General features: G+C 43.2%; 1 protein-coding gene across 1 annotated transcript; it reads right to left on the bottom strand.

The window, feature by feature from the left end:
* Positions 1–1,095: 1,095 nt before the first annotated feature.
* IL12B (interleukin 12B) lies at positions 1,096–10,512 on the bottom strand (the record flags this gene model as incomplete). The annotated part of the gene is made up of 6 exons (XM_082836958.1): positions 1,096–1,227; positions 2,570–2,727; positions 4,200–4,417; positions 6,065–6,182; positions 6,747–7,022; positions 10,425–10,512. The coding sequence occupies 6 exons, from the start codon at positions 10,510–10,512 to the stop codon at positions 1,096–1,098; spliced, it is 990 nt and encodes a 329-aa protein (XP_082693084.1).
* Between the last annotated feature and the right edge of the window lie 6,507 nt (positions 10,513–17,019).

Raw genomic sequence — 17,019 nt, 5'->3', positions numbered from 1 at the left:
CAGCAAAGATATCTTTATAATCGTAAAAAAAAAAAAAGCAAATTGGTAGAAAATATCTTTAGGGGGAGGGTCCTGTTCCATTGCACCTTTTAAAAATTTAGCATAATGTCTTCCACTTTTCTTCCAAAGTTTCATCCTGAGGTTAAAACCTGAAAAAGAATGGCGAGTGTCTATGAGGATTTGAAATTCAGTAGCAAACCCTTCTTATTTCACACAACACATTATCTGGGGCAGTTGGATTTTGGGGGTTCCTCGTCAGAAGGGTCCAGCCCGTTCTTATGTGGCCTAGGATTTTGCTGATACCATGCTTACCAGAGGCTATCTTGAGAGTTTTCTTTTCTTTCTTTTTTTTTTTTTTGGCCGTGCATTGAGGCATGTGGGATCGTAGTTCCCCAACCAGGGATCGAACCCGTACCCCCTGCATTGGGAGCACGGAGTCTCAACCGTTGGACCACCAGGGAAGTCTCGAGAGTTTTCTTATTTATTTATTTATTTTTTTGTGGTACGCGGGCCTCTCTCTGCTGCGGCCTCTCCCGTCGCGGAGCACAGGCTCCGGACGCGCAGGCTCAGCGGCCATGGCTCACGAGCCCAGCCGCTCCGCGGCATGTGGGATCTTCCCTGACTGGGGCACGAACCCGTGTCCCCTGCATCGGCAGGCGGACTCTCAACCACTGCGCCACCAGGGAAGCCCTCGAGAGTTTTCTTAAAAGAATATCTGATCATGTCATTTCCTTGCTTAAAGCCCTTCAGTGGCCCCCAGTGGTCTCCAGATAAGATTCTAATTCCTGGAAACAGCTTGCAGGACACCTATGCTCTGACTCTTGGCTACTTCTCTCTCCCACAGCCTTCCCTTCCGGAAGGGCAGGACCTGTGCCTGCTTTCTTTACTGCAGTGTCCCCGTGCCCAGCATACTGCTTGGAATACTATGGGCATCAATAAGTATCTGTTAATGAACAAATGTATGTTTCTGCCTCTGGTGACTGCGTGTTGGGCATCCCATCCCCTCTTTCCTGTCCCACACAGACCCCACCATTGTCCTGCACCTGGGTACAACTGAGTGTGCAGGGCTGGGCTGGGCTTCGCAGGCTTGCTCACCTAACTGCAGGATACAGATGCCCATTCGCTCCAGTATGAGCTGTAGTAGCGGTCCCGGGCTTGCACGCGGACGTTGGCATATTTGTGGCACATGACCTTGGCTGAGGTTTTGTCCGTGAAGAGTTTATCTTTCTGCAAAGAAGAGGGAAATTTTTGGCAACGCAATCACAAGGTGGGCTGGGCATATTTTGGCAAAGTACAATCTCCCAAAACAGCCACACCTTGGTCTCAGGGCACCACACTCGCAGTTCATAGGGGTGTGTGTAGAACTTGTGCCACCTACTGACAGCAGCTCTCAACACAGATGCGGCTTTTCTACTTTATAAGTCCAAAGCCCTGAGGGAGAAATTGTTTGGTCCAGTTTTCATCTTTCTAGCACAGTTGCCTTGCATGAAGGCCCCATGTGCACTCACCGCAGTACTAGGTCAGTGGTGGGACTGAGACAGATTTGCTGTCCCCTGGATATTCTGAAATTCCATATCCTGATCCTTTTATCAGAATAAAATCTGTGTTCAAGCCCAGGCATTGCTATTTATTAGCTATGTGGACACAGGAGAATATCTTAGACTCTCTGTTTCTCAAGTCCTCATTTGTAAGAGAGGGATAATAATACTTACTCCCTCATAGAGTTGTAAAAGTTCAAGTAGCAAGGTATTTAACCATGCAGAAAGTGCTCTATAAATACTACCTATTAATAATATAGATCTTATATTGGGAAGTACATATCAAGATTTTAAATAATTTTTAGGTAAAATCTACTCCAGAATAGCCCTTCCCTTCCACAAAAAAAATTCTCAGGGAGTACCTGAATCACTGAATTTCTACCACGTGCTAAACACTGTGCCGAATAAGGCCTTTGTTTAGTGATTTCTAAAACTGGCATCCAAGGAGTCTCAGGCTCTATAAGAGGGCCTCTAGAACCTTGGGATTATGATGCTCAGGCAAGAAAGTTTGAAAGCCATTGTCTTAGCCAACATTCTGTTCAATAAGATAATTCCACAATATATGGAACAGCCGGGAATTATCTATTTTGGATGAGACACAGCATGAATGTTCTATCACCCATTATATTTGTCAATTTGAAACATTTTTAGGCTCCTAGAGCCCAGATTTCCTATATCAGGACCAATTCTGAGAGCAAGATAATGTTCAACCATACTGGTGGCAGTAGGGTGTTAGGTGCATGGCCTTTGTGTCCTGGTTGTGCCACTTTCTAGCTGGGTGACCTTGGGCAAGTCACTTAACTTCTCTGAGCTTCAAAATCTTCACTAGTGAAGTGGTACGAGTAACACTGCCTGCCTTTCTAGGGTTACTGTGAGAATTAAGTGAGATACGCAGGGAAAACCCTTAGCACTGTTTCAGGCACATAGAAAGTGCCAAATAAACATTCGCTGCTATTATCATCATTAATCTCCTTGATGTGGGCCTACATAAACCTGACTACAGAATAGACAGCACCTGAATCACATCTTACCCTTTCTCTCTTGTTCTTGCCCTGGACCTGAACACAAAATGTCAGGGAGAAGTAGGAATGTGGGGTGCTCCAGGTGTCAGGGTACTCCCAGCTGACCTCCACATGCTGGGAATTCTTTAATGGCTTCAGCTGCAGGTTCTTGGGTGGGTCTGGTTTGACTGTGGAAGAGAAAGAAACACCCTTTATTTTGCTAATGGGGCTTTGGGGTAACGTAGTTCTGGCTTCTGGTCCCACTTTCGCCTTTGACCAGCTCTGAGTCCATATCATAGTTACTTAACTTCTCTGAGCACCTGGTTGGCAGACGTGAGACACCCCTGCGGCTGGCGCTCACGCTGGTGCCTGTACAAGGCAGCCGTCACCAACTGCTGCCTCCTCTATCGCTGAACCTGAGAGAGGCTCAGAATCCTTCTCATCCCTGCGCAGTCACAGGGGCCCTGGTGGTGGAACCACCTCTGCGTGGTGCTCAGAGGAAAGTTCTTAGAGACAAGACACTCACGTCTGGGCTTGCAGTGAAGGACCACCCTCTCTGTAATCAATCCCCCTCTGCACCAAACTCGGAATTGGGCTGAGCCTCTTGCTGGGGACCAGATGAGAGATTTTCCACTTAGTGCTCTTTCTTTAGCCCTTTCGTGGAATCTGACACCGACTTGTCCTGTGGCAGTTACAGCCAAATTGTCTCTATGCTCGGTCACTCATTCATTCAATAAAAAGCCCCCATTATGTGACAGCCACTGGACTGTGCATGGAAAGCACAACAGTGAGTGTCAGAAAAACTCTGTCCTCGAGTAGTGTACATTTTTCTAGGAGGGGAGGGGGAGGGGAGAGAGTCCATGGAATGGGCTTGGGCTCTCTGGATCTAGCTCTCCAGAGCTAGATCTCCACACAAAGACCAAGACTCCTAGCAGATGCTCCACAAATATTCTTTCCTCTTCTCAACACACTGGCATTTTCTTTCCTTTAGGACTCAGCTAAATGCCACCTCCTCATAGAGACCTTCCTTGGTACCCTATGTGAACAAGACCCCACCCTCTCCTTTCCACCAAAGGCAATCTCCCCACAAATGCTAGAGCAGGTTCTGTGATTCTATCACTTTTTATTTCATGATGCATGTTCACTGGATAAATGGTAAAGGAAATGACAAATGGCAAAAATCTCCATCTTCCAACGGAAAAAAACAGACATCCATTTTGGAGGGGTTTATATTCCAATAAAGAAATCTCTTTTTCAAATTCTACAGAAAGATTGGTTGGGAATAATTGCAGTTAGTAGGGGAAGCTCTGGTTCTGCATATGAATGTTATGCTTGAGGGGCTGCTCTTGAATTCATCATGGAAGGTGCCTGAGCAGCAGAATAGAAGTGTAGCCAAGAGCCTGCTTTTTCTAGCGGGGCAGATCCAGGTCTGAATTGCTATATGTGAGTTCTGGGGCAAGTTGTTTAACCTAGCTAGGACTCAATTTCCTCTTCCTTAAAATGCAGACAATTGTATCTACATTATAATTATTTTTCGGGGCGGGATGCAGAATAAAAGAGAGAATGCGTATAAACCCCTAACCCCAGTGCACGGAGCATTGTTAACATGTGATGAACCAGCATCTATCTTTATTAAGCACATATAATCAAGCAAACTCACTGATGTCCCTGATGAAGAAGCTGCTGGTGTAGTTTTCATACTTGAGCTTATGAACAGCTTCCACCACGACCTCAATGGGCAGGCTCTCCTCGGCGGCTGGGCAGGCGCTGCCCTCCTGACACCCCACTGTGTACTTCTTATACTCCCTGTGGTCCACTCTGACCCTCTCTGCTGAGAGCGTCGCTGCTCCACACGTCACCCCTCGGGGGTCAGAGGAGCTGAAATCAAAGACAGATATTATCCTGTGGCACATGATTGCAGGCACGTCCCTAGCTGTTGTAACCAGACAGCTGTCTGAGGACAAAATTTCTCCAACTGGTTTGATTTCTCTCAAGGGGGTAAGAAGCTGCCCTCCCCATGAGAACAAGCGTTGCTTTGAGAGGTAATAATTGGGTTGGCCAAAAAGTTCGTTCAGGTTTTTCCATAAGATCTTATAGAAAAACCCTAATGAACTTTTTGGCCAACCCAATACAAATGTTTGCCTCTGGCTTAAATGAAGCTGAAAACTTTTAGATCCAAAGCTCCTGGTTAAATCTCCTTATTAAAATTTTTAACTCATTTTCTGGATTTTAATGACAAAATCAATACATACCAATTTTAAAAAATTAAAAAGATAAAGATGGTGTGTAAATGAAATGTGTATGTCTCTTTTAACCCTAATCCCCTTTTTAACCCTAATGTCACTCCTTAGATATAAATACTATTCCTGGCTTGTTGTATCCCTCCAGACATTATTCTGTGAATATTCAAAGCAATCATATATCCACATGTATCAATATATATGCATACACACATATTTATCTATATATACACACATAGATTTTATTTTTATGAAATAATATCAAATTTTATATATATATATATATATACACATATATATATATATATATATATAATTTGGTGTACATAATTCTGCAACCATCTTTCCCCCTTCTGAACATATTATGGGGAGTGCTCCATGACAGACCACATGGATTGTGTTATTCATTTTGAGGACCGCACATTAAGCTGGGGTATAATGTACCACACTTTACTTAACATTTGCCCTGCTGATCACCAAGAACACCACAATGAACTCTTGCATCTATGTCTCTGTGCACTTGTATAAGCATTTCTTTAGTAAGCATTTTCATGTTAAAGATGGAATAGTAAGACCCCAAAGGTTAATTTACTCAGTTAAATAGTGGCCAGGTCAGGATGATCACCTAGGGTTTACTCTGTTATCCTACACTGTTTGGGAACTTTGATGAGAGGGAAGGAAGTCACACAGCGGGTTAATGTAGGTTCTGTACTAAGGGAATTGGTTTCTCGGGGTAAACCCAGCTACATAGGACAAACAGTGAACTTCAGATTGGTGGAGTCAGTAGAAGAAAAAGGAATTGAAGTGGCCCTGGGAAAATTTCTAGAGGCCTCACAGAGTTTTGGAGTCAGCCTCAGGGCTTGCAAGATCTATGCCTAGAGCTCTTGTTTCTATTTTCGACTGGAGGTGCAATTTCGGCAAGTCCTTCACAGCTTCAATTTCCCCTTTTATCACCGCCATCCCCACCCCTGCCGTGGTGCTATGAGCCTTAATGAGGCATTGCCAGGCAATTTGGATGAGTGGGTTCAAACACAGCAGAGGCTCTTCCCAGGCCCCAATAATATCCTGTTCTAATGCATACATTTGTTCAGGCAATTAGCTTAAATCTCCATGTTCTTTCCCTAATTTAGGCAAGGGTGTGTGTGTGTGGATGGGGGGTTAAAAATATAGGATTGGCTTTATTTTCTCCCTTATCATTAACTGATGGGCCATTGCTAGGTTGCCCTTATTTTCTTATTGAGAAAGTTCTAGCAAAATGCTGAGAAACCCGAGTGGTTTCACTTACCCTGTGCTGCTTTGGACACTGAATTTCAAATCAGTACTGATTGCTGTCAGCCACCAGCAGGTGAAATGTCCGGAATAATTCTTTGCCTCACATTTTATAAAGCTCTTATTTTTGGGCTCTGGATTTGAAAAGAACAAGAATTCAATATTTAGGGGTTTTCTTTCTTTTAAATTGCAAAGATTTTTATTGCGATGAATCACAGGCCACCAAATGGTACAAGAGTGAAGATCTTCCATTTATTTCCTTGGAAAATCTGCTGTTCCCCAGGCAGACAGTCAGCGAGGACTGGGAATGTCCCAATAGGATGCTGATTCTGTATGCCACACACCCAACATATCGGAGGGGGGTATTAATATTTTTCAAGGCTATCAGCCCAGTGCTGAGTTACACACTATGCACATTAACTAACTCCCATTAGCCATCCAATAATATCACTGTTATTTAAAAAGAACCTCAGGAAAAGCATCTAGACTTCCCATGAAACTCTCTCAACAGGAGATTTTGATGGTTGATAACCCAAAGTGTACAGCAAAGGAAAATGTAGGTTTCGGGTGGTTTCAGTAAGACACTTGGTATCACTTCATTAACTATACTAACCATGTCTTGCCTTTTAAATTTTTAATTTTTTTATCTCTTATGGAGCAAAAGAGAAAATTGATGCTACCCAAGGGAATGGAATTACCTTTCTGGTCCTTTAAGATATCAGTGGACCAGATTCCGTCTTCCTTTTTGTGAAGCAGCAGGAGCGAATGGCTCAGAACCTCGCCTCCTTTGTGACAGGTGTACTGCCCAGCATCTCCAAACTCTTTGATTTGGATGGTCAAGGTTTTGCCAGAACCCAAGACCTCATCGCTCTGGTCTGAGGTCCAGGTGATGCCATCTTCTTCAGGGGTATCGCAGGTGAGAACCACCATTTCTCCAGGGGCGTCAGGATACCAATCCAATTCTACAACATAAACTGGAGAGCACAGGGATTGGAGAACCAGACTGTGATTTTTGGATTACTCGGTATCTGGATGGCTAAAGCAGCACAACCTTGCTCATAACAGCAAATGCTTGGTAAGATGATCTCAGGTTTTTGGGCACCACTTGAGTTCAAGGTTGTGGAAGAGAGAAGCAAAGAGTTTAATAGCTGCCATAAGCTCATTAACTGCCAGGCTGCCGTGAATAATTAACCTCTGATTAGCTGGCAGATGAGGAAAACCTTGATATACTGAAAAATGCAAACAGCACAATATTCTTTCCCGAAGGCCTGGTGGATGTAAGAAACTTCCAGCACAGTTCACATTCAGAGAGAATAAGTGTTGAGAAAGACTGACCAGGACTGAGATCCTGTCCCCAATAGCTGGCTGGGGAATTTGGAGAAAGGTACTTAATTACCATGAGCCTCAGTTTCTTGGTCTGTAAAATGACAATAATAATAGTATCTGCCTTGTAGGTTTGGCTGTGAGGATTAAATGAAAAAAGCGTGTAAAACACTTAGCACAGAACCTATCACTCAGCATTGGTTGTTATTGTTATTCACACACCAAAGGTCAGACAACTGCATGAGAAAATGCCTTCCAATTTTCCACGGGGATTGAAGGATTTATTTCCAACTGCGTGAAACTCACCAATGGAGATTTTCATTCTCTCTGTGTTTTTAAAAGCTATTTTACCTTCTTAGAGGCAGTTCAGTAGATCTTAATCTTTCCATTTTATAGAGAAGGGTACTGAGACCAAGAGGTTAAGCAAGGTTACATCAAGTGAGAAGCACAAGAGTTATATCTCAGAACTTCTGTCTCTGCAGCTTTGCATTGGATCTTTTTTTTTGGCTGCACCGTGCAGCATGCAGGATCTTAGTTCCCTGACCAGGGATCGAACCCCGGCCCTTGCTAGTGAGAGTGCAGAGTCCTAACCACTGGACCACCAGGGAATTCCCTGCATTGAACCTTTAATACCAGTATCTAAACTGGCACTTGAGGAATGGCCTAATATAGTATTTCAAAGAGTATTTCACATCAAATCTTCATTCATTCATTCATGCATCAATTATTAATTAAATAGAATTGTTTAATGCAGTACTTCTCAAAGCATGATCATCCAACTACTACCAGCAGCACGTGAGACTCTGTTAGCATTGCAAATTCTCAGTCGCTGAATCGAGAACTTTGAGACGGGCCCAGTGACCTGTTTTTAACCTCTCCAGAAGATTCTGAAACCCACTCTAGTTTGAGAGCCACAGCGGTGAAAAGCCTGGATGTTGGAACCACACAGGTCTGAGTTAGGATTCAGCTCTGTCTCTTACACTGGCCTGTGGCCTTGGGCAAGGCATTCAATTACTCTAAGCTTCAGGGTCATTATCTTTAAAATAAGCAACATATTAGTACTTGATCCAGAAGGTGGAGATGTGGATCACATAAGCTAATTTATATAAGAGCTTGACACTGCCCTTAAATGAGCTGTAACTGCTGGCTCTTGTGATTGGCGTCCAAATGTAAAGCTGTTGTGTAATATAAACTTCCCACTTGACATCAAAGGGCTTTAAAACTACTGAATGGGTAACAGAGACAAGAGGTAAAAAGCATCTGGGCCCCAACTCTTGGAAAATGGTCAGCTGTGCTGACATAAAACCATGTGGCACCTTTGGCTTTCTCTGGTTTCTCTGTGTACCACTGGTGACTGACCAGCAAGGCTATTTTCCTGTCACAACTAAGATTCAGAAGCCGAAGACCCTTGCCCAAGGGCAGGGGAAACAGCTGCAGGCGGCAGCCTGATGAGGCACATCTAGAACCTAATGCTTAGCTGCATCTCATCTTGTCTCCAAAGCTGCACGCCCTCTCAGTGTTTCTCACATTGACTTTCTGGAATTTCTGTGGTTTACTAAATCAGAAGTAACTAAGGGTGTACTATGAAAGGGCCAAAGGTCCTGAGCTCACTAAAAATCCCAGGGTTGGAAGGAATCTGGCATAATCATCTGGCTCAGGGCTTTGTCCTTATTCAAGGGAGGGTCTAAAACACTCAGAACCTCCTGGGGCAGAGCAGGGATGGCTGGACTGTCATCTTCCAGAAATTCTTAAGAATGGAGGAAGAGCCCCAAATTTCTTTCAGGGACCCAGTTTAGTGTTGTATTCTCCTCACTATTGAAAGATCATTTCTCATCATCAGCTGCAATGTCTTCATTTTAAATGTATGCCTATTTCCTCCTGCTCAGCTGTCCAAGGACAGAGGAAACAATTGCTCATGTCATTCTGGTAAAACCTTCTTCAAATACTTAAGTTCATAAGCGTTGAAGTGAGACAGAATTGGGATCAAGTTCCTGTTCTACCCTTACCAGGTATGTGAAATTGGGTAAGTTAGTTAGTCTCTGTGGCCTCTATTTTTAATATCTGTAAAATGGGGTACACACAGTCCCTATCTCTTATGGTTGTGGTGAGAATTAAATGAGATGCTGGCCTCAATAAATATCAACTATTATTATTATTTTATTATTAAAGACAGTAATTGCCAACATTATTATGTTGGCTTCAATGAGAAATATCTGAGCGTCTTCCAGGAACAACTAACAATCAGTTAATGCATACTTACCGTGTGTGAGATACTCGAAGGATAGAGGGAGCACCTTATTCTAATAATACCTATCTATTATTCTACTAATAATTTTTATTGATCACTGGGAAAGTCAACAGGTTCTCCTGAATCACCAGAGACATTATTTTAAATAACCAAAACAATAATACTAATTAACATTTACTATCACTTCATTATCTGTTGTCTTCTGCATTCACTAGTACATTGAATAATCTATGTAGTAGATATCACTTCGTAATCCTCAGTTTACAGTCGAGGGAACTCAGGCTCAGAGGTGACCCAGCTCAAGGTCATATAACCAATAAGTGGCAGAATCAGCCTTGAACCCAAGTCAGTGTGGGTCTAAATCCCATGCTTTCCCCAAAGTGCTTGGTCAGAGGTAAGTCATCTCGGTGCCAACTGAGGGGGTAATATTGCGTGGTGGAGTGGAAGATGTTAGAACATAGTTCTTATACTTTTCTAATCTTTCACTTTGGAATCTTAATCATATGATACAGCTGGTTTTTAGTAATACTGGCAAAATCCATATCTCTTTTCCCACCATAGTCCGTAAAAATCTTCTCTGGCATCTAACATGAAAGCCAAACAGTATAGATACCCTCAAGCCATACAATAATAGATACCCTCAAAGGTAGAACAAGGACATAGGGCCCGTGTTATCCCAGAGTGATGGCTTTCACTAGGAAGACCCAAGGCCTGCCCATTTCAGTCTGATTTCCCAGCAGGGGCTGCCTGACAGTCCTGTCTTAGATCCTGGGGCCTTCACAGAGAATCAGGAAAGGCTGGTTACCATTTTTCTCCAGTTCCCATATAGCCATGATGGGAGATGCCAGCAAAACCAGGGAAAACCAGGAGACAACCAACTGCTGAGGGTACATCTGCAGGAGGGGGAGAAACAGAGGAGGAGACAGAGGAAAAGAGAAAGAAGAGGAGGGATAAGAGAAGAGAGAATGTCAGTAGTTATGCAATCACCTTTGGAAACCATATTCACATTCTATGTACATTGTCTTTAATCTTTATCTTCCTCTTTCTTCTCTACACTGTCAGGTTAATACTCAGTGAATTCCAGGAGCCCTCTGCCAGTCTCTGGGTAAGAACATCTCCAAATAGAGAACCACAGACGATCTGCAGCTGAAAGACCTTATGGCCAGCTATCTGATATGATGCTCTTATTTTTAAGATGAGAAACCTAAGGCTCAGAGAAGGAATGTGACTTGTCTAGATCAACATTCAGTCATTATTTACTTGGTACTTTCTGTGTAAAGGGCACTGAGCTAGAGCAGCTGAGAGTGAAAAATGATTTTTACCTGGACCCCGACTTCTAGGAGCAAATACTTTCATTCAACAAATATTTCTTAAGTCAGTGTGTTAAATGCCTACCCTCCAGTAGGGGAGATGAGCTACATACCCGTATTACAGCAGCACAAGGCAGTATGTGCGGTGACACCCAGGACTAAAGGACTTGGGTTGGGGGGCATAGGGAGTAATACTGAAGTGATCTTTCAAGTTCTGGCAGTGAGTCCAGCCCTTGTTGGTGAGGTTTCCTTTCTCTCCCTGCTTAGGACTGTAACTGTTCCAAACACAAAGATTATTTCCTCCTACATAAGGTAACCAGTAGTTCTCAAACTTGAGCATATGTCAGAATAACCTGGAAGCCTTGCTAAAGCACAGATTGCTGGCCCCCATTCCCACCCTGACCCTAGAATGTCTGATTCAGCAGGTCTGGTGGGGCCTGAGAGTCTGCATTCCTGTACGTTTCCAGGGGAAGCTGATATTGCTGGTCTGAGGACTACTCTTTCAGATCCATTGGTTTAATCCATGTTCAAGGTTCAGAGCCCCTGCAAATCAGGATGTTCTTTGGAAGAACACCATAGAATATTGATATATTCAACATGAAAATGAAATGCATACTTTTGTGCTAAATCAGTTTCACTTATAATGAAACTCAGTCTAGATTAGTATCCAGTGTTTATGAAAATCTTCAGACTGACAATTACACCCCACCTGTGAATTAGGTGGAGATGATTATTATTTATTTTCAGTCTGATTCACCTCCTTCCATCTTGGAGAACATCGACGTTCTGTAGGAACATGGTTTCAGAAACCACTGGGCTATATGAAGAACAAGAATCTTTTCACAGTTTTCTGTGAAATACCTTAAAAATAAGCACCCCTTGGTTGGGGTAACAGAATATTGACAAATCATGGCTTTGTCAGAACTGCTGCTAATCCTAGGGGAACTTTGCCACGTATTTTATTCCCTTATATCATAAAGGTTGTGAGTGGCAGAGTCAGGAGCAGAAGTCAGGCCTTCCCGTACACTCTTGTCAGCACTCTTGTCACTGCAGCACGCAACTTTCAAGGGCACATCTATCAGTTTAGTCCAAGTTATGACTGTAGCAAAGTTCTAGTTGCCATGGAGCACCAGTTAGTACATTTGTAGGCTTGGAGTCCAGCAGCATGGACCTGAATTCTGGTTGCACCACTCATTAGTTGTGTGAGATCAGCCAAATTACTCTCTGAGCCTCAGTCTCCTCATCTACAAAATGGGTATAATACCCATCTCAAAGGGTTGTTGGGAGAATGCAATGAGATGACATATTATAGAAGCCAACCAAATGTGTTAGCTTGTACCCAGCAGAAGAGATAAAGGAAAAATTTGATTTCTCTCTGTGTTGTCTGTGATGGATAAACAAAAAAATCATGCCTGGCTGTAGTGAAATGCCCACAGAGGTACTGCAATTGCACAGGCCTATACAACTCAGATGTCAGCACTCTGGGAATGGAAATGGTAGAGATTCCTGGTACCTCCTGGTGAATCCTTTATGCTCTCTTAACACTGGGATTTTCCCTTTGGCTAAGTGCCCAGCACTTCCCCTCTGGGCCTCAGATGCATCTGAGAATTTCAGGTGAACAACACTTTAGGGTCAAGGGAGCCCTGGTGATGGTTCTAAGAAACAGCTCCCATTTTTGTATCACCTACATTTTAAACCACAGGACACTGGCAGAAGGTAGAGATGGTGGTGGGTCACTTTCTTAATCAAACCCAGGGGAAACCAAAAAGGGGCAGCATGCAGTTACCCTGCTGTTTTCTAGATCATCTGATACCAAGGGCTTGGATTCCGGTTTGACCACTCACTAATCATATGATAATGGCCAAATTACTTTCTAAGCCTCAGTCTCCTCAGCTGTAAAATGGACATAATACCCATCTCAAAGGGTTGTTCGGTTGTATCCCACAGATCACATTTTCTTGGCCTGCTAAATTTGAGAGTTTTAAGGATTAAACGTTTTAAAATGTAATTTCATAGGTTTTCTAAACTCTTGAAACCCTTGTATGAGGGACGCAGGGACCCCAGGTCCTGTGGTATGTTAAGGCTCCCTAACTCTGGTGCCAACATGGGCATGCCAGTGACACTTGACTAGGCATCTCTTTTTTAAGTTTTATTTTGTTCATTTCTTTTTAATTAGAAAAGAGAATTATTATTTTAAAATAAAAAGACATAGTCACAGAAGGCTTGTGTAGCATATGCAAAGGGTCCCATTTCTAGAGACAGGCAGCGCTGTGTTGGCATCCCAGCTCTGCCACTTGTTAGGTGTGTGACTCTGGACAAGTCACTTGATGTCTTTGAGCCTCATACTCTTAATCTGTAAAATGGGAACCCTGCTGTGATGAAGAGGTAATGAAAGAATTCACATAAAGTATCCAGCATGGTGCCCTGATGAAGTCAGGACTCCTGGCTGTTTCCTCTCAAAGCCCCATTCCTCCTTTGACAGCGCTTACATAACACAATTGCAATCATATAGTTACTTCTTTCATGTTTGTCTTCCCCACCACACTGAGCTCTCTGATGGCAGTGATTATGTCTGTCTTATTCCACACTATGTCCCTGGAGTCTAGCAGGGAGAGTCTAGCTCAGAGGGATTTCATTAATTATTAGAAGAATGAATGGACAGAAATAGTAAAATTTCAGACTCCAGTAAAATGAACTCTAAGAGGCTGCCCAAATTCTTTCTAATAACTTGAAATTCCTTATTTGAAAAAAGTGGGCCATCAGCTCAGGTTTAGTAATCTCTTTGTTAAAGTGATATTTTAAACTGATCATTATATTTATTTATTTTTTTTATTTTTTTTTGATCATTATTTTTTTAACCTGAAAATTATTGCACACGATTTACCTAGGCAACTATAAGACACAGTAAAGATTATCTTTTTTTTTTCCTTCTCACAGATTTTAAACTTCAGAAAGTAGTTTTAAACATTGGTGTTGCTTTCCATTTTTTAAGTGATTAGTTAATCCAAAAGATCTGGATAACTTAACTGTCAATCCAGTTGACTGTCACAAGCCCACGACAAATATGGGACCAACTATGCTTATAACATTCAATTATGAGGTATAAGAATGAATTCATTTACTTATTGGATTCATTATTACTTACTGAATAAAAGGCTTTTAAAAAGTTTACAATAATAAGGGAAGCACCACTCACTTTATACAATCCTTTAACTTATGAGCATTAACATTGAGGAACACACTTTTATATACATACCACTTTAAAACAAGACAAACCTTTCTATAAAATGTGCATTTGTTCACAGACCTTAATATACAATTATTACTAGTTGACTTTTAAAATGAATACTTTGTATGTTAATCCCCAAAGCACCGACTTTTCACTAGTGTCCCAGCAGGTAAGTCACCAGGAATGCTTCTAGGAATTCACCCACTCCACAATGCCTGGTACAGGGGTAGCGCATGAATGGTGTCTACCCTTGGACAGCCTGTGGGCCTGTGGAAGGGGTGGCAGGCCTTGGGCAAGTGCTTACCTTGCTTCTGGTCAGGCTGCAGTGTTCCCTGGGTCTGAAACCGTTTGTTTCTTCTGCTGCTGCTGCTACTATTGGAGCTTATATACGCTACTCCTACCAAGCTTTCTGATGGAAACTTAAACTAGAAACTGACTTGTTCCAAGTTGCAACACTGAAAACAACTCTCACAACCTTCTGGGGAATTTCAAGAAGTTCCTTTTTTTTTTTCTCTGTGTGTATCAATAAGGCAGAGGGAACACAGGCATCAAAATCCTGGGTAATGAACTAAGAGGAAATGACTTTTGGGTGGGGAAAAAGGAAGGAGATGGGATGGTCACTTCTTTGGGTTGACATCATGGCCAAGGTGGTTAGAGACAGTAACAGGCAGCCTCCCTGGGCTCCACAGACTAGAGGAGAAAGAAGGCCAAGGAGAGGTCACACAGGAGGATGAGTTCAGGACAGGATCCAGCAGCTGTATGCTAGAGGGTCCAAAAGCAAAATCTGTGGTTCTCCTGAGGTTAAAGAGGATGAGATGAAGTGCAAAAGATTTAGTATGTCCGGAGCATCCTCCCCCCACATTACTCCTGTAACATCTGGATTTCAGAAACACACTTTTACCACCCCTTGTGCTTCATGCGCCACACACACACATGCACATTCATACAGACACAGCCTTCGGAAGATGATAAATGTGTGTATTACTAATAACACTCAAATCTGTAGGAATACTGCCTATGCTCATAGGTACTCACTCACAGATGGATGGGAGCAGAAAGTGAAATATCCACAGGCATATATACAACTGATGCCACACTCAAGGCACACCACTTTGGGCACCCAGACTATATCTTCACACTCATTTTCACACAAATCTATGTCCCTAGGAGCTCTACACAGATGCACAGAGTTAGCAGAACTATCTAGAAATTTCCAGCTGAATTTGACATTGCTAAGAGGAGTGCAAAGGCGTACACCGGCGTTAGACACCCCGACGCCCATCTGCACACGAACAGGAACATTAACACGAACACCTACACCAAGTACTACAGGCAGAAAGATGCGGGCCGTACTCAAATACGTACGCTGCCGACAGAGGGCGCTTCAGCGAGGCGGTCCCCGCGTGGCGACCCGGGTCCGGGAGCGCGCCCTCTGGTGACTTCTCCATCCCGGCCTTTGGTCCCAGCGGCGGGGGAAGTTCCTGGGACCGGCCGGGTTTAAGGTGGGTGCAGATTTCCGCACTAACTTTCCTCGCAGTCTCAGTCGGGGAAAACGGGGAACCCGGGCGAGAGCGGCGGAGCTTCCCAGCTGCACACTTCCTCCCTCCCGCCATTTGTCCGGGCCGTGGGAGGGCGGGGGCCCGCTTAGCTGGCAGTCCCACTGGTTATCCGGCCTTGAGCTCTGGCTTGGGCGGAGACGTTACCTCCAGCTCAGAGGGCCTTCTCCTGTCTCCTCTGCCCTCTAGGCTTGAAGGGGGAACGGAAGTTCTTCTCAAGTTAAACAACAAAGCAAATGTCATATATCTAAGATATATGGTTATGTGAACAAAGTAGGTTGCATTGCATGTTGGTGGTATGATCCTGTGTGTGTGTGTGTGTGTGTGTGTGTGTGTGTGTGTGTGTGTGAGAGAGAGAGAGAGAGAGAGAGAGAGCGCGCGCGCGTGAGCGAGCAAGCGCATGCGCTTTTTACAGTGGACGTCCCTGAGGAGTATAGCTAGGAGGTGATGGGACCTTTTCACAGTTTGACTTTTTGTTGTTGCTGTTGTTGTTATATGATACACAGACTATTAAATATGTATTAAAATATGTACCAAGTTGGGGGGGTTCTTTCTGTAAAAATGCTTTCATTTCCCCCTGCAAATCATCAACGGTTACTGAACAGAAAATTTTAAATGAATTTGACATGAAATAGTTCCACTAATTCATTTACAATGGTAGCACCACTCCAGATGAGCCCTTTTGTGACCCTCCGTAAATATATACATATGTAAAATAAGACAAAACATTTAAAAAATGTGCTCATAAAAGCATCTTCAAAATTTTAAAAAATTGATCTGAAACATAAAATCTAAGTGAAAATAGCATGCTAGTTATGCAAAAAAAACTTCAAGGTTAGCCTTGGCCCCCGCTTTTCCACTGAGATTGCAGCCCCAGGGTGAGTCTTATATGAAAAGTGTGGGACCACCATTGTTCACCAATGCCAAGTAGGCAAGTAGTAGGTGTTTAAGAACATATGCTTTGGAATTAGAGACCTGGATTCCAGCACCTGCTCTAAAAATTACCTAACTTCTCTATGCCTCAGTTCCAACATCTGTAAAGTGTGATTAATAATAGTACCTGGTCTTAGGTTTGTTGTGAAGATTAAATGAGGTACGATGCAATGCACTTAGCACAGCATCTGGCTGAGTGATTAATAAAGCACTGCTCTTACTCATTTATTCATTTACCCTGCTTGTCCCAGGTAACTCACTAGGGGACATCGAAGATGGCAAGAGGAACGAAAGAAGTCAGGGAATTCACGTGAGGAACGAGGATTAGGGCTCCTAATCGTCCTCATGCCGTGAAACCACATGACTACAGTT

The sequence above is a fragment of the Leucopleurus acutus genome, assembly GCF_964270905.1.
Source record: "Leucopleurus acutus genome assembly, chromosome: 3".
In the NCBI taxonomy this organism is placed as follows: Eukaryota; Metazoa; Chordata; class Mammalia; order Artiodactyla; family Delphinidae; genus Leucopleurus; species Leucopleurus acutus.
The sequence above is the reverse complement of the archived record's forward strand: the minus strand, read 5'-3'. Positions and strand labels throughout refer to the sequence as shown.